Source organism: Pipra filicauda, unplaced genomic scaffold (assembly GCF_003945595.2).
Source record: "Pipra filicauda isolate LSUMZ 115617 unplaced genomic scaffold, ASM394559v2 scaffold52_size3558583_pilon, whole genome shotgun sequence".
NCBI lineage: Eukaryota > Metazoa > Chordata > Aves > Passeriformes > Pipridae > Pipra > Pipra filicauda.
In genome coordinates, this window is record NW_024104676.1 from 3,363,067 (window position 1) to 3,382,147 (window position 19,081).

A 19,081-nucleotide genomic window follows, 5' to 3' on the forward strand; every position below is an offset into this window, starting at 1 on the left:
AGTAGGAAACATGATGCAAGGAGGGCAACAAAGTGAAGGGCCTTGAGAGAAAGCCGTATAACTGAGGGCACTGGGTCTGTTCAACTTGGAGAAGAGGAGACTGAGGGGAAACATAATCACAGCCTACAACTTCCTTGTGAGGGGAAGCAGAGGGTCAGACACTGATCTCTCTGGTAAGCAGAGACAAGACCTGTGGGAATGGTCTGAAGTTGTGTCAGGGGAGATTTACTTTGGATATTAGGAAAAGGTTCTTCACCCAGAGGGTGGTTGGGCACTGGAACAGGCTCCCCAGGGAAGTCGTCACAGCATCAAGCTGTGACTGATTATATGGACAGTAATACAACATATGCTGTTTTATATACAAAACCTAAAAGTTTATGGTTAAATGACTGGAAAACTTGCTAGTACAAAGCTTTTCTCTTACGCTTCCTTCTATCAGCTATATGATTCAGTACCTTATAAGAATCAGTACCTATGGTCCATGATAAAAACATATGGAAGAGACTTGTCTCATTAAACTGACAAGCCAGCAACTTATTAGTCTGTTGATCATTATGGTCTCTTGATTGTAGTGAAGGGAATATTCACCACTGTCCTCCCTTCTTCCCTTCCCCCAAATAATACTTTTCTACTGTTTGCAGAGAGGAGAATAAATCACACCTTCCTATATCTATAAAAAATCCCTTTGGAATTGCTCTGGCCAGACTAATATTTAATATTAATTATATTAATTATCGTGACTACTAAATATTTCTTTGCAAATACAAATGTATTTATCTCTGTCCTTAGCTTCCTGGTACTGCTCAGATCATTCTCCATCCTACCTGGAAATACAGAGCTCTTAGAGAGACTGCAGTGACCTCTCACATACCTGCCAGAGGCTCACTTACAAGATAATGCAGAAGCTGAAGATGACATATTATCTCCCCAGTAACTCAGAATACGTTTGCATTGAGGATTATGCTATCAATGTACCTGTCCTGACAATGCCATTAGTTCATTTTCCAGGCCTATTAGTTCTATTAACTAGTAAAGACCTACAGCAACAAGTAAATACCTGAAGAACCAAGTGCTGATGAAGGTCAACAACAAATCTACTTCTGGAGAAGTCATACAGGACTGAGAGAAGAGACATCATCCCTTTGTGTACACAGAAACAGGAAAATGCAAGTCAAAGAGAGGGAGCTTCATCTGCTCCTGCTTTTTAGGAAAACATATTCATCACTGTAGGGTGGTGCCTGGTGAAGCAAATCAATTAAGCATTACATGCAACCAGCCAAGTAATTACATGTTGAGGAATACCCAAAGCAGAAGAGCCTTACATTGCCCTCAGTGCATCTACCAAACTACCACAACTTGCACTTTCCCCCACATCATACTGGCCAGCTGCATCCTAAATTTGAATTAAAATATTCAAGACTAAAAGGTGATTCCAAAAAGACACTTTGCCCCTTTTTGCCCCCCCCCCCTCCATTTATTTATTTAAGACGATTTTTGTTAGTTCCCAATTGCATTGGCGCTGCTAATTTAAGAAACCAGAAGCAAAGGCTTAGAGCACTGGTAGAGCATTTGAAATACTGTTATAAAACCCACTTCACCAGCAACAGCTTGAAGTGAGAATAAAGGATTTTTGAATTAATCATGTGGTTCCTGGGAGGTGAAATTTTGGCAATATTTATACAGAGTGTTAGGTAGAGGACACAAGCTGACAATTTGCTTGCACCTTCTCAGTTACAACAAAAGGTGAGAATTCTGCTTTTCCCATCGTGTTTTCATCAGCACTTCTTGCTAAGTCTCAGTCCAAATAAGATGCAGAAATTTTGGACCTGATGGATTTTTCTTTTTTAATTGAGGTAATCAACTCTTCTGCTTTTTCACCATCATAAATCCACACAAAATTACTGTAATTTCTTGTAATGCCTACTTACAAGAAATTGACTGTTATTGTGGTGATGGGGCATCTTTAAGAAAATATGAGAGAAGGGTACATACTTTCTCATTTAATGTCCTCATATCTGAATATCATTTGAGTGGTCAAAATATAACATTAAAGAGCTCGAGGAATTAATTTAGCCTAACAGTAATTCCTAAACAGAAACCTTTCTGTTCATTTGGTCACATGCGGCACACAAGACAACCTGGCATTCTAGAGGAAACTTGTGAGTACTCCAGAGTGGGTGAGACAGCCAAGATATTTTTCAAGAGAATGTGAAGTTTTTCCAAAATGGTATTTCAAGCAAGCTAGAAAAATGTCATAGCAAGCAGGAAACAATTTATAAGAACATCCAAAGAGACTAAAAAGAGGTAGCTGAGAGAAAAGAGGAAAACTTAGGAGCCTTCTAACACTATTAAGGTCTTGAATCCATGTTGGTGTCTTAAATCTTTCCTCTGCATTCTCCAGGGAATACGGATTTTTCTTCCGTAATTGAATTTTATAGCTACTCCCAACATCATAGGATAAAATGCACCTGAACAGTTCTGGATAAGTTAAAGTAACATAATCTTTTGAGACAAACACATATCACATGAACAGTGCAGCAAAGCAGATGCTAATGATGTGTTCAAGAAACAGTGAAAACTTATCAGTGGTAAAAGCATATTAGAATGCAGCTTGAGTAATTCCACTTAAAACTGAGTATCAAAGGACAGGCAAGGTGAAAATGTATACCCGTTTGGAAAGGAACTGAGCCATTTCCCTGTTAAGAGTCCTTGCCAATGTTGCCAGCAGCCCTTACACTCTATTAAACAAACAGCATTTAGTCTGAAATTTCTCTTTCCTTCTATCAGATAAAAGAATACACATGCCTCACAGGCCCAAAGTTAGTGAGACTGCTGTTTCAAAAAGTCTTACAGAAGATAACCAGTGCCTCTAGTTTAACCTGCAGGCTTCCCATTCAATCTCGATTTTCACACATCCCCCTGAAGACCTTGAACACGCTACCTAGAATGAGAGAGTAAAGAATTTAAAGATGTCGGCATTGTGTCTGACAGCCACAGACACAAACTAGGTGGCAGGTACAGAATTTATTGCCAGACTTAGCTTCCTTATGGAAGGAAATGACTGTATCGTGCTAGGGACAGACACTAAAGTTCAGAGCAATTGGAACAGTACGAACACCACAGAGAAAAGTAGAAATTAAGATAATGTAGTGGACACAAGATACTGCCATCATGACCACAGTCGTGCTAACGCTGCAATCAAAAGTATGAACTTAAGAGCCTTCCAAAGGTTTCTGCTCTGCCCCTCTCTGCAGTGGTGTGTAGGCACTACTAACACACATCAGACACACAGCGCTCCCTTTCTGTACAGGTACCATCTGCCTTTACAGATGTGCCAGCATCAAATGACACACACAGCACAGGTAGGGAGGCCATCAGAGCCACATACACCTATCTAACAAAAATATCTTGTCAATTGCAGTGGAGTTCCATATGGTTGGTTTGGGTTTTGTTTGTTTGGTTTTTTTGGGGGGTGGTGCATATTAGCTCAAAGCTTCAGGTTGTACAAAAAAGATACCAATCAGAAGGTTATATTAAAAAAATAAATATGCATACATCTACTTTAACTTCATAAAAACGCAGATGACAATCTTTTGCCCATTCCTAACAGTCCTGTCCCATGTTTAAAGTAGAGGTATGTTTGTAGTTGATTCTAAAATGAAAGCCACAACTCTTTCAGATTTCACTTTCCATTTTTTCAGTGAAAAAGAATGGATGACGATTGTATCAAAAAAGACGGAAAAAGCTCAAGATTAAGTGTTCTGAACTACAATTTCTGTCCTATTTTCCACTGATTTTATGTCCTTATATGTCCCACCTACAGAATTATTGTAATTCTACTGTCAACTAGGACGGCTGGATTAGATTTTATTCTGAGAAAAAAAAATTAAGAAATCATTAATGGGATTTTTCAATCAGTAGAGTGGGTAATGCAACAACACAAGAAAAAGTTAATACTGGCTGAATGCAACAAAACTGAGCACACCCTAAATGCACAATCGAGCAATGGTATTTTTTAAAGGATCCAAAAAAAAAGGATTAATTGTGCTGTTTAGCCACACAGAAAATGGCCTGATTTTCAAGAATGCTTACCAGGTATTCCCTAACACACACACAAAATGAAAAGCAAAATTTAAAAGTAACTTTTGAAAGAATGGAGTGTAAGTTCTTGAATGACTGCTTTTTCTTGGCAAAATGTATTAATAACTCTTCCTTAAAATGTAACACACACAAATATGTGCACTAACTATATTTTCATCTTTACTTCTCATAATCAGAATATTAAGGCAGCATAAGATATGTGTGAAGAAAGTTGGTCAAATTTTATTCTTTTATTCTCCCATAAACCTAGCTTGAAATAACCATTGGCAACAGTTTTCACTGACAGAGTGAAATTCAAATGAATACACCAAGAAACTGCATCTCAGGAGCAATGTAAAACAGTCTGTGACATGCTTCATTGAAATGGATTTGCGTTCCAGTGACGAGTGTTTTTCAGTGTAATGGGACAATTAAGCTGTCCATTTACCTTCGCATACCACTTCCAAAACACACAGCATAGCATGCAATAATTAAATTTTACTGCTAACATAATACTAGTCTCTCTTGAAAGTGATGGTTCCATATCATAGTAACAATTCTTATCACTAACCCACAGATCAGAAGTCCTTTGACATATGCTTGTATTTTTGAGACAGGCAGAATTTCTTCAGCTCTCATTATACAGATGCCTAATGCACAGCTGCCACTTCCCACATTGAAAATTTAAGAGAGTATGAATAAAATACCATCAAGGAGCTCCTACATTCCTTCTGTGCAGTCTGAAGAGAAATAAACAGGAAGAAAATTGACAGAGAAAGCTCTCAAAAGGGTGGAAGACGTAGAGCTAACACAATATGCTCCCTTTCTCCTTTGTGGCTCCAGGACTCTTCCAATGGTGGTAATTATGTGCTGCAAGGGCTCTGCAGGGCTTTCTGGCACGTTTGTTGGGAGATAAGCAGCAAGTTTATATACTACTGTAGACTTAATTTCAAGAAGTGTGTCTGCAAAAACCTAATACATCTGCAGATTAAAACAATGTCCCATTGAAAAGTAGATTTCCAAGGAGACTCTAGGTAACTGATTATTCAAATACTGATGCAGCCCCACTAGTCCTAAACATCAGACAACTTGATATAACTATTGAGAGAAACCCAGTCACTGAGCATAATTAACCTGCGTGTTTTCTATTCATACAGAATTTAGCCAATTTGTAGTCCTTAACTTATTTTTACAGTTAATAGTTAAAATACCTTTCACAAAATTTCTTGCAAGTTGAAACAAAACAGACAGTTTAGTGCATTCAGTGCAACAGAAATACTGGGAGAACTAGGAGAGTTACTAGACAGTGTGTTTGGATTCCAAATGAAAATAAGCCTTGTGCAAAGACACTCCTATTCTAGCCAAGTGACACACAGGCTGCAATAGGCCTCCTTGGAGAAGAGGAGAGGACAGAATCCTCGCTGTCAGGCATTCAAGGATGCATTCATGAAGACTCGTCCTTTGTTCCATCATTAAAAATGGTAATTTCAAGTCGGAAAAACTCTTGCTGTGGAGCCCTCTGCTCCCAGACTTGGCACTACAAATAACAATTAAAGGCAAAAATAAAACCAAAAAACCATCACACAGTCACGGACTCAGCTGGTCTCTGCCAGTTTACTTTTATTTTTAAAAATGTCTTTACTAATGAATATGCAGTTCACTTCATGGTCAAAGCGTCCCAAATTGTGCAAGAGATGTACTTTGCAGCTCTGTAGAAAAACTACCAATAATGTATAAAATTATATTCCTAATGCCTTAGGTTATACTCACCTCTACAGATTGTAAATTAAAAGATTTATTATTGAATTGGAATTGGGTTTCCTCATTTCTTCTTTTCAGATAATCTTCTTTGATAAAGCTTAGAATATCTGTATAATTTTCTTTCATCGTATTTCATTATTAATGCTTTAATCCTTTAGGTTTGGCTAGTCCAATTCAGAGCATTAAAATCTAAGGCTACTGCTTCTAATATTCAAGGATTTTTTTTCCAAGAATGATCCAGATTTATGTAACTAAACTACATCTCCTGCACAAATTACGTGACTCTTCTCCTCAGCTAACTAACTGCATTATCTTAGCAATCAAAACATTAATTTTATACTCCACCAGAAGAATATACAAAGTTAGAGTTAATTTTCTTGCTCAAAATTGTATTTGGTTTGTATTTTTTGTAGAGAATAGAGATACTAAATAGTGTCAGGCCCAGTATCATCCCTGAGGCTGCTGCTTGTTAATCCTGGCCACTCAGCTGGTGGCTTAGGAAATGGCCAGCTTCTTTGGCACCTTTGGATGTATCCTGGCTGCCTCTGTGAATTACACACATTAATCAGTCCTCAGTATTCTTCTAAGATGAGTACTAAGTGCCACATGTGTCACACATCTCTTAAATACCTGCAGGGATGCTGACTCCACTACTTTCCTGGGGAGCCTGGTCCAATGCTTGACAACCTTTTTGGTGGGGAAATTGTTCTTAACATCTAATCTAAACTTCCCTTGAAAAAACTTGAGGCCGCTTCCTCTTGTACTGTCACTTGTTATAAGAAGAAGCTGAACCCCATCTCTCTACAACCTCCTTTCAATTAGCTGTAGAGAGCAGTAAGGTCTCCCCTGAGCCTTCTTTTCTCCAGGCTGAACACCCCCAGCTGCTGCTCACAAGACTCCTCACCAGCTTTGTTGCTCTTCTGTGGACATTCTCCAACACCTCAATGTCCTTCCACCACCAGACATCTTTCCAGCCACTCTGCCTCAGCCTGCAGTGCTGCTTGGGGTTGCTGAGATCCATGGGCAGGACCCAGCACTTGGCCTTTTTGAGCCTCATATCACTGGCCTCAGCCCATCAATCCAGACTGTCCATATCCCTCTGCAGATCCTTCCTGCCTTCCAGCAGATCAACACTTCCTCTCAGTCTGGTGTCATCTGCAAACTGAGGGTGCACTGGATCCCCCCCATCCAGATCCTTAATACAAATATTAAACAGAGCTGGTCCTAATACTGAGCCCTGGAGAACACCACTAGAGTCTGGCCCCAAGTTGGATGTAACTCCAATCACCACTACTCTCTGGGCTTGGCCATCCAGACAGTTTTTTACCCAGCCAAATGTCCACCCATCCTAGCCACAAGCCACCACTTTCTCCAGAACATTGTGGGAAATGGTGTCAAAAGCTTCACTTGATGTCAAGGCAGCCAACAGCCACAGCCTCATCCACTAAGCAGGTCACCTGGTCATAGAAGAAGATCAGGTTGCTCAAAGCAAGAGCAACCCGCCTTTCACAAACCCGTGCTGGCTGGGCCAATGCCCTGGTTGTCCTGTATGTGCTGCATGATGGCACTCAGGATGATCTGCTCCAGGACCTTCCCTGGCACTGAGGTCAAGCTGACAGACCTGCAACTCCTGATCCTCCTTCTGGCCCTTCTGTACACAGGTGTCACATCCACCAACCTCTAGTCACCGAGGACCTCCCAGGTTAACCAGAACTGCTGGTACATGATGAAAAGTGGGTCAGTGAATATTTCCACCAACTCCCTCAGCACCCTTGCATGGATCCCATCTGGCCTCTTGACCCATGGGTGTCTAAGTGGTGTAGCATGTCACCAACCATTTCCTCCTGAATTATGGGGGCTCCATTCTGCTCCCTGTCCCTGTTTCCCACCTCAGGGGGCTCAGTACCTGGGAAACAACTGGTCTTACTACAAAAGACTGAGGTAAAGAAGGTATTAAGTATCTCAGCCGTTTCTGTGTCCTTTGTCATTATGTTTCCCCTGCATCCAGTAAAGGATGGAGAATTTCCTTAGCACTTCTTTTGCTGTTAATGTACTTACAGAAGCACTTTTTATTGTCTCTTATAGCAGTAGCCATATTAATTTCTAGTTGGGCTCTGGTCCTTCTAATATTCTCCCTGCCTAACCTTGTGACACCCTTGTAGTCCTCCTGAGTATGCTACCTTCTCATTAATGTTATGCTGCACAGTTATATTTTTCACCTGTAGTAAGTTTCTCCCTACTGAAATCTGATGTCACAGGCATTTCATCCATTTTGTGCTTTCAGATTCATCAACTTCCAGCTGCAGGGTCCCTTCACTATTGTTTCTATGCTTTTTCTGCTAGTACAGCATGTCAGCTGTATCAGTAGTTATATTAGTGTTGTTTAATGGTAAGGGATGTTCAGAAATGCGTATTAAAAAGACAGAGGTTTTAGTGTTACAGAGGAACACAGCAGAAGCTCTGGTATTTTGTTCTGACCTGTGCCCAGCCTCTGATATATGTCACAACAACAATCATAGTTATGTGCCTTCTACTAGGAAGGATGGAGAAAATAAAAGCAGTACTTTGTGCAAGTTGTAACTGTAGTACTCTGTAGTAAGCTTTTGCCCCTGCAGAAGGGCAGTGGAAACTCTTTCATAAATGCTTCTGAGGGTCTCAGAAACACATCAGAGGAAAGGAACTACAAACAAAGCAAGTACACAGAGGGCTACGTGCAGTCAATCCCACAACTTCTAAAAGCTCAAGTGAGACAATTAATTTAAACTGCCACAGGAGCCAGCACCGCTGTGAGAGTGCATGGTCTTGCTGCTGCTCTGTACATGCTGTGGATTGCCCTGCTAGCAGCAATTTCTGATGTTAGCTTGAGACACACAGATAGGTCAGGTGTGTCCTGCACTCATGAACTGAAATGTGGCTCCATCCAATAGCTCCCAGCAGTCATGGGCTATCTGTTCTGGCCTATCTGCCCTACTCCACACCTGTGACCTCAGTGTTTCTCTTCGACCTCTCTCGACCAACTTCTCCCAACTGCACACTCCTCCCAGGGGCTCCACAGAAATTTGCCACCTCCTTTTCCTTTCCCTCCTCAGAAACACTCTTGTTACTTGGAGAAATACCAAAGTGAGGAAGACAAAAAGCCATTAAATAGTAGTGCTTAATGGAATAAAATTACCAACAAACACCAGTGTTTAGGAAGTAACTTCTGCCTAAGCGAACAGCATTGTTTACTGCATGTGCTTAAAATATTCACACTCTTTTCTTCCTTTACTCATGGGATTTTTCTCTCCATTAAGAATCAACAGATAAGAGCAAAGAAGGGGCTGTAATTATTGCAATGAGACTTCCTTAGCTCAGTTCCTAATAATAAGTGCAAGTAAATACACACATGCACGCACTAGGGCTCAAGTGTTATCAAGCTCTTATAGAACAGAAAGGATTGCTTCATGATGGCACTTATTCAAAACACATAGAGCTATTACTTGCCTCTGAAAATACCATCAATACAAGAATTCAAAAGCTACAGTGTATAAGAAATGCTTAACCAAAGCTAAATGAAAAGCGAAGTGAAAAATGTTACAACAAAATATATCTTAAAGTTTCCTTACACAAATCTTGTGACTAAAAAAGAAATACATCTTGCTCATAATTAAATTTAACTGACAATAAAATATCATCTTATTTACAAGAAAAACAGGATGATCTGAATGTCTATGGGTTGGTTAATCCCATCTTAAAAATCTGTACTGTAGAATACAAGTGACATGTCAATAAAGCAGATTAAGAATCATCCATCCAACAGATCTCAATAAGAGTAACCAAGGAGAAATTACTGCTGATTGGAAAGACTCCTGGCTGGATTTATGGAGTGTCACTGGGCATATTTACTCACAGATAAATAAAAACTTACTGCAGAAGAAATTTGCAGACACCCAAAGGATAGGAAGCGTGGAAAATAGAGATAGCAAAAAGCCATAGGGACCCATGTGCTGTATGCTGTAGTACGAAGTAAAAAGGTACATATCAAAGATAACAAAAAGACAAACTCTACCCAAAGTCTGATTTTATACTTCCCTGTTTTGAAAACATACCAGTTATTCATAAATTTGGGGTTAAACAGAAAGGAGAACCATCTTCATAGGAAATAAGCAACATTAGATATGGAAAATAATGTTCTTGATATATGTGAATGAAAAACTAAAATCAGTACCTTTTAGAAAACATAAAGCACCAAAGGAAGTAATAAGTAAATCTGCACAGTTTTGAGAAAGATCACAATCGACCTAAGCTTCAATGTTTCAAGAAATATATGTGTAAATGAATCTGTTCATTAGAACAAAATGCCACCTTCATCTTCTGATTATTCAGATCTTGGAAGGTAAGTCACACAAAATTTCAGTGAAAGAATTTCAACATCATCACAAAAATCAGTTTAATTTCTTTATAGTAAAAAGTATTCTGAAAGAGAGTAAAAAGTGCAAAAAGATACTGGAAAAGTGAATGTTAGTCCCTGAAAGGACTGTGTGGGTATTGTAAGTATTATTTGTGCCTGCAGTATCTGTGAATGCTGTGCTTTTGTTCAGTCTAATTTAGGACACAAGCTAAAGTTCAGATTTTAGAAGTAGTTTAGACTGTCACATGTTTTGCTTCAACACAGATGTTTCTAGCAAGCTGAAAAAAACCATAAAAATAATTCTGATATTCTCCAGTTGTGATATATCTTTGGAAGCTGATTCTAACAGGAATTAAACAAGCTCTAGACAGTCAACTAATTATATGGGAAAAATATGTAGAATTTGAAGTTTATCTACATATAGCAAAAGTTGAATTTTCACCTCTTCCTCAAAAGATAACTGTAAACATATTACGAGCAAAAATTAATTTTGATTCAATGCTTAAACGATATAAAAATACACCTTGAGGTATTAAGTAAAAATAGATGTAGTTTATCAAGTTTAGAAAACGCTTGTTGGGCATGACTAATTTGCCAAATAAAGAATTGACAGAACTATGAAAAAAATCCAAAAGCTGGCATGAGAAAATATGTTGATTTTAACTGCAAGTTTTAATTTAAATCAAAAAAGTAACTCTATTTACTATAATGAATAACAACCCTGAACACTGCTTGCTAAAAAGCTTTGGAACATATAAGGAAAGTCCAAGGAAAAGCCAACGGGAATGGAATTCAAAACTCAAATAACCATCCCAAGCAGATGAAACCAAGCAAAAAAAGAGTGGTTAATTGCTCGAGCTCATGACATTGCTTTTCAAGAATGACTGCTATATTGAATAGCTCTTAGATTCAGTACAAATGTAACTGCATGAAATTTTATATCCTCAGATACCAATATGGTTGATTGAAACAACTGGCATTTTTTGGCCTTAAAATGATTATTATTAATGACTATTCAGGAGTACTTTTTTCCAAACATTTCAACCTCATGAGCTACAAGCAGAGATGCATTTTTGCTGGTTTACTAGGAATACTTTAGAGCAGGAATCTTTATTTATTACTTGTTCACTTGGGTATTTTGAAGAATACTTCTCTTGCCACTTCAATTTACAAAAGCAACAAAAAAGCAAGGAAACTAGTTCTTCCTACCTAAATTCAGTGTACAGCTTGAGTAAACAGAAGGCTTTACCAGGTGCAGAAACATTCAACACTGCTTTAGTAGGATCAAAGGATTGTCAAAGAAAATCTCAGGAGTTAAGAAATCTTGAATATAAAGTATAGCCTAAGGACATATTTATATAGTGACTTTCATTTTCTAAAATAATAAAGAGAACGTCAGACTAAGGCAACACAGCTAAACAAAACCTAGAATTTGTCTGACAATTGAAATAAAAAGATGTATAGATTAAAATCATCTAGAACTGCGCCTACAAAAAAACTTCTAAATATCATTTACAAAAAAAACATTTAGTTTATACTATGACAATTTACCTTTAAATAATTTTTCTAGTCTACCTTCAAAATTTTGACAGAAAATGTAATAATTCAGAGTAATTTTTAAAAGCCACTATGTAAGCAATTAGTTTCTACTTGTACAAGACATCACAGCCACCACAAGATAACATAAAAGAAGTGCCTTCACTAAACCAGCTCTACTTCACCCAGTTAAAACAAAAGAATAGTTCTTAGCCTGATATGAAGGGCAAAATACCTTGCTTAGACTCTCATTGACATACACCTGCAGTACTAGGCTGATAGTTTAGATTATTTACAATAGTTTACATCAAACACCTGGAAAAAACACAGTTTACAACATGTAAGTTTTTTTAAGCAAGCTATTTAAAATACGCAATTAGAGTTTGGGTAACTTTGAGAATCAGAGCCAAATCAGGTGGACTCCAATTTTAGTTACTTAAGACTTCAACTCCTTGAAAACTTACACTACTATAATTTTGCCTTGGCTCAAATAGCAAATCTAGGGTTAAACATGTAATACGATTTATCCCTTATATTTCTAAGTGTGTGTGGGTTACTCTCTGGAGTCCAGTTGCATTAATCACTTTTGAATTCTAGTTCCAGTACTTCAAGACAAAAAAAAGAAACTGGAATAGGACAAAGCAAAGTCAACTAGTATAACCTTAATGCACATCATACATGGACTCCTACAGTATACCTGACCATCAGATTATGTTTAAAACACCAAGTTCTATAAAGAGACATAAAACACCAGTGGAAGAGCACACAGAGTGGTGGAGTAATGGCAGCACTAATTTTTCAGACCTCATTTTTTCACAATACTAACTGGAGGATACTGCAAATAGAAAAGAGTCTTGAAAAAGTAAGCACTTTTATCAGTGGGGTCTGAAAAGATCTAGTCAGCACTAGTCCAGCTGTTCTCAGATGTATGACCATAAAAACAGGTTATGCTATGAGAACACCTAAGCAAACACATGTTAAGGAAAACTGTTTTCTTACGGATTTATCTCTTCTATGTGTCATATTTCAACCTAGCCATAACTCCTCTGCATGCACTACAATTGCCCACAGACACCTGGAGTAGCCCTTCACATAATCCTTTCTCCCACATCTGCTTGTGTACTCCCACATCAGACTTTGTCCTCTCTCAAAAAAAGCACCTTATGCTCCAACCACTGCTCCACAACTTCCATGCTCACAGGTCTGCTGGAGAGGTTACAGACTGCTGGGCTCAACTAACGCTTTCCAAGAGATAGGACATTCTTTCGCAGTTTTGTCCTCCTGACAAAACTTTTGTACTCAGCTTTCAGTTTTCACAGACTTTCCCAAGACCTTTAGCACCGCTCAGGCAGACAAAAATACCTGAAACCAGGTTAATAGGAAAATTTGTTTCTGGACATCTCTGACACAAAGACATGTCTAGATGTCGTATCATATTGAAAGCCATTGAAAATATCGAACTTGTCAACAGTATGAAAGTTACATATGTTATTTAATGCTAAAACATAAAGTTCAAAGAATGGCTTAATGTCATCAGCTGCCTAAATAATACTGGAATTAGCTTACATTTCTGTGGTTCTAACCTGTAGGTCTGCTTGGCTAAATACAGTGGTATTGCTTCCTTCTTAATGTATTCAAAAGGGCAATGGTGTGATCTGTCAACAGGAACATTCAGAAAACTAATGCAGGCATTTTTTTATAATTTTATAATAAGTTGCTTGCTATTTTACACTTTTCTTCAAGTCACTGCTCCAGGTGGAACCATACAAGAGTTGTCGCTCTCAAGAAAAAGCATCAACCCTCAGCAAAAAACCCATGACATTTGAAAGGCATGAGAGGAATGAAAAAGGCTTGCATCGATCATGCTTTGCTTTTCACAGTGCTCAGTGCAAGCATAGTTTTAGAGGAAAGCAGATTGCTTGGTGCCAGCAATATGCAGAAAAAATGCACATACCCTCTATTTTAATGCTTTGAACTTCACAACCCACATTCTACTTCTGCTCTTTTCTCCTTCACCTGACCCTCAGCTATATCTGTATTATCCTAAATATAGTGACAGTAGTTCAAACACCTACTTACAGGAATCATCCAGTTGGCCAGGTCACCGTACTTGGACACTTGCATAGCTCCAAGCATTGTCAAGTCAACATGGCCGCTGGCAACAGAAAATTGTAATTAGCATATCATGTTCAAGTAACAGCCCACAAACCTTAAGAAGCTTTTTTTCATTCTCATTACATCAATCTAAAAATGGTGGCACATGACAGAGAAAGCAACCGTTGTGCCACACATATAGCTGGGTTTTTTCCCCTCTAGATGTATCACTGGTGCAAACTTCTCTTTATGCCTACTGAGCCTCAAAACCATTCCTACTTTCGTCTGGTTTTGGTTAATTGCATGCACACTCAATCAGCTCTGAACTCGTACTTTTAAGTGCACTCCTTCACATATTTACATGCACTCATTATCCTTTCAGAGCCATTAGGATTTAGTGTTTGTTTGCATCCAACCTCCTTTCTGAAAAAACAAACAAAAAACAGGTGCAGAGGGTGAATTTCCATGAAGGAGGTGGAATGAGGATCACAATTGCAAGCTGAGCTAAAAAAATATAGAGTGCAAGTACAGATTAGATACTTGGAAATGACTAAAAAGTAGTTGTTAAAACATAGTTATAAATGTGTTTATATATGGCCAGGTGGTGGTAGGCACAAACATCATTACGGTATCTATTAGTTACAGTGGTTCTTTTATTTCCAACAGCTAGGCTAAATCCTCTGTAAACCATCACTGATTAAGTCCATGATAATTTTACAGGTTTTTAAATGCTAACCACATTTGAAAGAAATACTAATGAGTTCAGTCATTGACTCAGTTTATTCTTTTCCTGTTTCAAAAAGATCAGGGTTTGTGTTGTTACATACCCTCTTATCATTGCAAATGATTCATCACTAGAGAAATAGGAAGAACCTGGAAGAACAGTCACTGTCTCCTTACCTGTAAAAGAAATAAGCTACAGTATGTATGTATTTTGTTTCTTTGACAAATCAAGTCACAGCTATTAACCAAGAAATAAGGGTTTTTTACGAAATTCCTTAGGAGTCAGTACAACTATGGACCTGATTACTATGTCAAATGTTACCCTAATCAGTCATACTGAATTGTGAAGCAATTTGTTTTCAGTTTTTAATGATAGGATTGTCTGCTCTTTGACCACCTGCAGTTCCAGGCAAGACATCGCTAAAACCAGAGTGTAAGAAATATCTGTGGACTTTAGCTTTCTGCACAATTCATAGAAAAAGTGAGAAGTAACTCTTTTGAAACAGAGAAAGAGAGGGTCTTCAGGAGACAGGGAGGCTGCAAGAAAGAGTGACAGAGTTTATAGTGCTAACAATGTAGAATACAGAAAGATAAATGACAGGTCTAGTCTACTCTTGCTTTGTTAAAGTGCACAAGAAAATGTGCTTCTGAGTGCTGTACTGTTCTCTGAACAACGATTGGGTCAAGCAATGGAGCACACCTGGAAGCATCTTATTTTTCTGTCCAGGGCTCTTTTCTTCCTTTCCTGCCAATTCTTTGAATCAGTCTAAGCAACAACCACATATACAGGGTGCCTCTGAAAAGGCATAAGAAAGACAGACAAAGGTGAAATTATAAACTAAGCATGGGAAACTTGAGAGAAAAAACCCAACAAACCGAAATATTTTAGGACCAGATGACATTGTAAAGGAACAGTGTAACAACAAAGGAAAAGGGGAATAAGGCATCATTACAAATGAAAAGGGGAATAAGGTATCATTAAACAGTTTCCAAAAAACAGAGGAAAAAAGACAATGAAATTAACTGAGAGGATGGGAATAGAGAATAAAACTGTGTAGAAAAGTTAAAACACAGATCTAAGACACTTGCTTTAATTACTGAGTTCACCTGATGTATCTTATATACTAGTTGTATGGAAATTAAATTTTGACACACAGAATAGTACATAGAATTAAGGTCATACAAGTGGTCTTGCAGTCACACTGTGAGAATTCACTCATGCTAAAGCCCAGACCTGCTGAGACTGCCTGAATTGTCCTTCCCTACCAGTCACCCACCCAAGGCAGTGGGAAGACAACGTGGCCTGCGGGCAGTGACATGACACCATAGGCCTAGGATAAAGTGAAGGGTAAGGCAATGATGAGAAGAAAGGAGACACAGGCTTAGGACTACAGAACAATGTAGAAAGCGCACCACATTACCCATTTCTTGCAAATGTTCTCAGGATGTCAGCACTTTTAAATATTTCTGCTGTAATACAGTAGTCTACCTTTCAATTGCAGTGAAGATAAACTTCACGTGATACATTCAGAAAATGGGACAAACAGAAAAACCCATACATATCTCATAGCAATACAATTACATTTGCAGATAAAAACTTGGCAAAAGCCCAGGCTAGGTGTACATTTCAAAATGTGGACTTTGGGACTGATACTGGATCATTCCAGTTGATGAATGAGAACAGAATCAACTTCTATTCCTCTGCCATTTAGCTTCTGTTTTCTGCACTTTGTTTTATAAATTTGGCTGGAAAGCACCTAGAATGGTTTTAATCCAGCCATGTGTTAGTGGGATTTAGCAGCCTCTGAATGTTTCAGCAATTATAGCAATAATAATTTTGGTGGTAGATCTGAGGTTCACCTATCCTATGTCCAGTTTACTGCAGCTTCAGAGGAAAATGTGAAGCTGCTTAACACTGAACTCCCAATACTAGAATAATCTGATTTTCATTTTGCATTCTGACCTCTTATGTCAGCTTGATCCCTTCCAGATTCTCTGCAAAAATACTTATCAACTACAAATAACAATTCAAGATCATCTTGACTTCCATATTAAAGCACAATGACTTTTCAGGGAATTTATGAAGTTCTTTGACATTTTTCCATTGTCACTCTGTTAACATGTGCATTTTTCGTATGCACCCATATAAAAACTTCAGTTCTAAAAGACAAGCAAATAATTTCACCTTTTATAGTATTTTTTTTCTTCTAAATAATGTTTTCCAGCCCGTGACACTTCTGAAATATTCCTTCATACAGTGTATCAAAAGAATTACGTAGCTACTGGTGAAATGATGGACTCAATTTCTTAATCATTTTTTATTTCAAACCTGAAGATGGCCTCAGATAACTTCGTATTTAAAATACAGTACTGTAACGGGGGCAGTTACATAGCAGTATGATAATGGTACCAATTAGTTGAGCCAAGCAGCAAATATTTCAAGTCAATGAACAATTGCTGGACCGCACCCTGATATTAAATTAAAAGCTTATTTGATGTCAGTGCTTTATCTTCTTTGACTTTTCAGAGTTTAATTGTACTTGCTAACAGCCACTGAGAAAGGCACTGTCTGTATAGATACATATGTACACACGCATACCTGTATTTGTATGTATGTATATGTATACTTCAATAAAAAAATATGAAAAGTATATATTTGCCATATGAAAAAAACTCTAAGATGTGTCAGGTCTATAACCTGTACCATTAACATGCATGAGAAGGTTCAAAGGCCCACTTTTCTTTGTCATAACACAATATAGAAGGGTTATTTTACATGGAAACAGAAAATGTACATAGGCACAACTTACCGAAAAAAAAAATCAGACAGATGCGCTAAATCATAAAAAGCTTATGTTTTTACATTCCATGGCTGCTTCTGAGGTGAAATGCACCAAAACAGCTGGGAAAAACCAGCACGTGAGCATTGTCACTCCCCCACTAAAGTGGCAAAAGCAGCTGCCCCCAGTAGAGCTCCTCACTGTGCCAGGTCCCATCTAGGCAGGGTCTTTCCCCCTGACTTGGCTGCCACTCCCTCTCTGAATGCAAATGAGTTACACTGCGTGGCCAGGAATAAACCAGGCCATTATACACAGGATGTTTTAAAACATGTCCCAAGTATAAATTACTGAAAATCATTTTCTAAAAAACGCAAAGTGAAAAGCAGCAAGAAAAAAAAACATATTTCCACACAGGCTGCACGAAACAATCTCACTTGTGAAAATGATGATTTGACCCTTTACTGACTGGCCTGGAAGAGAGTTTCCTTTAGTAGCTACTAAGATGCATCAAAGCATAAGCCCTCTACCAAGAATATTAAATATCTCCATTGATCAAAACCAGCCTTTACTTAAAGGAAGACAAATATATTAACATTTATGAACAAATAAAACAGAATTCTGGGTTCAAGTACTACATCAAAAGAAAATTTTTAAGTTAACAATGAATAATCACTTTCCATGAATTAAAGTTAATTAAAATATTTTACCTGCATTAATCAGGTCTGGATCTACTTCACTTTCCAGTGGATAAGGACCCTGACAACAATAAAGATGTGTGTCAGCTTTATATTAAAATACCTTTGAAATACAATTCATAACTGCTTTATTATTTCTAATGCTTATTACTTAAAACAGATCATCACAGAGATGCATTTTTTATCTTCAGCAGAAAAAAAATCCTGACAATACAAGCAACAATTTACATCAACTAACATATCAGGCCTGATGGACATATTGTCAGAGGCTGTTAGAATTACTAAACAACCATGAAGTGGGGGTTTGTTTGATTTGGGTTTTTTTTTCTTCTTAACCAAAGTGACAGACATTTTTCAGAAAAAGTTAAGTGACTGCAACTTCATAAAGCTATATTGACAGTGAATATAATATTAATTTTAAGATTTATTTAAAATTATGTTTGATAAGACATACAATTCTTGGTCTTGCAAACTAGTGAAGGTTCTGATTCCAGCAAAACATGTACTTAAGAAGATCCTTAGCAAAGTAGCACTATAATCATAAAGTGAGCATTTCTTTAAAAACTTCCCTGCAGTACAATAAGAATTTTATGGTGATGTAATATGGCATATATTTGAATATGATTTTTTAGTAAAATTATAATCAAGTTGGAGATCGGTGGGGAATAAAACCTAACCACTCCAAGATAAAAACACTGTAGTAAGTGACCACAATATATTCTTACCAAACCCAAGACTCCATTTTCACTTTGTAAGTGAACAGTTATGTCTGGACTGATGAAGTTACTGGCCAACAGTGGGATTCCAATACCCAGATTAGCTGAAAAGAAGTGGTTAAGGCACAAACATTTACTGCAAACTAGTAAATCAAAACAAGTTATCATTGTAAAATGATTAGACTAGAACTGTTCTCTTCACAAACACTTTCATTTTTATTTATGTCTCATATTTGTGATGAATTATTTTGCCATTTGGACTGTCTAATTTTATTCTGTCAAATCCTTTACATGACAAAAAAATGA

General features: G+C 37.7%; 1 protein-coding gene across 1 annotated transcript in view; it reads right to left on the reverse strand.

The window, feature by feature from the left end:
- The window catches only part of OXCT1 (3-oxoacid CoA-transferase 1), an 88,967-nt gene that overhangs the window by 19,553 nt on the left and 50,333 nt on the right, over positions 1-19,081 (reverse strand). Inside the window, exons 10-13 of the mRNA XM_027712704.2 lie at positions 18,785-18,879; positions 18,072-18,120; positions 14,689-14,761; positions 13,847-13,922 (exon numbers count right to left, since the gene is read on the reverse strand). Of these exons, the coding sequence (XP_027568505.1) occupies positions 13,847-13,922; positions 14,689-14,761; positions 18,072-18,120; positions 18,785-18,879 (293 nt within the window). The remainder of the gene's footprint in view (positions 1-13,846; positions 13,923-14,688; positions 14,762-18,071; positions 18,121-18,784; positions 18,880-19,081) is intronic.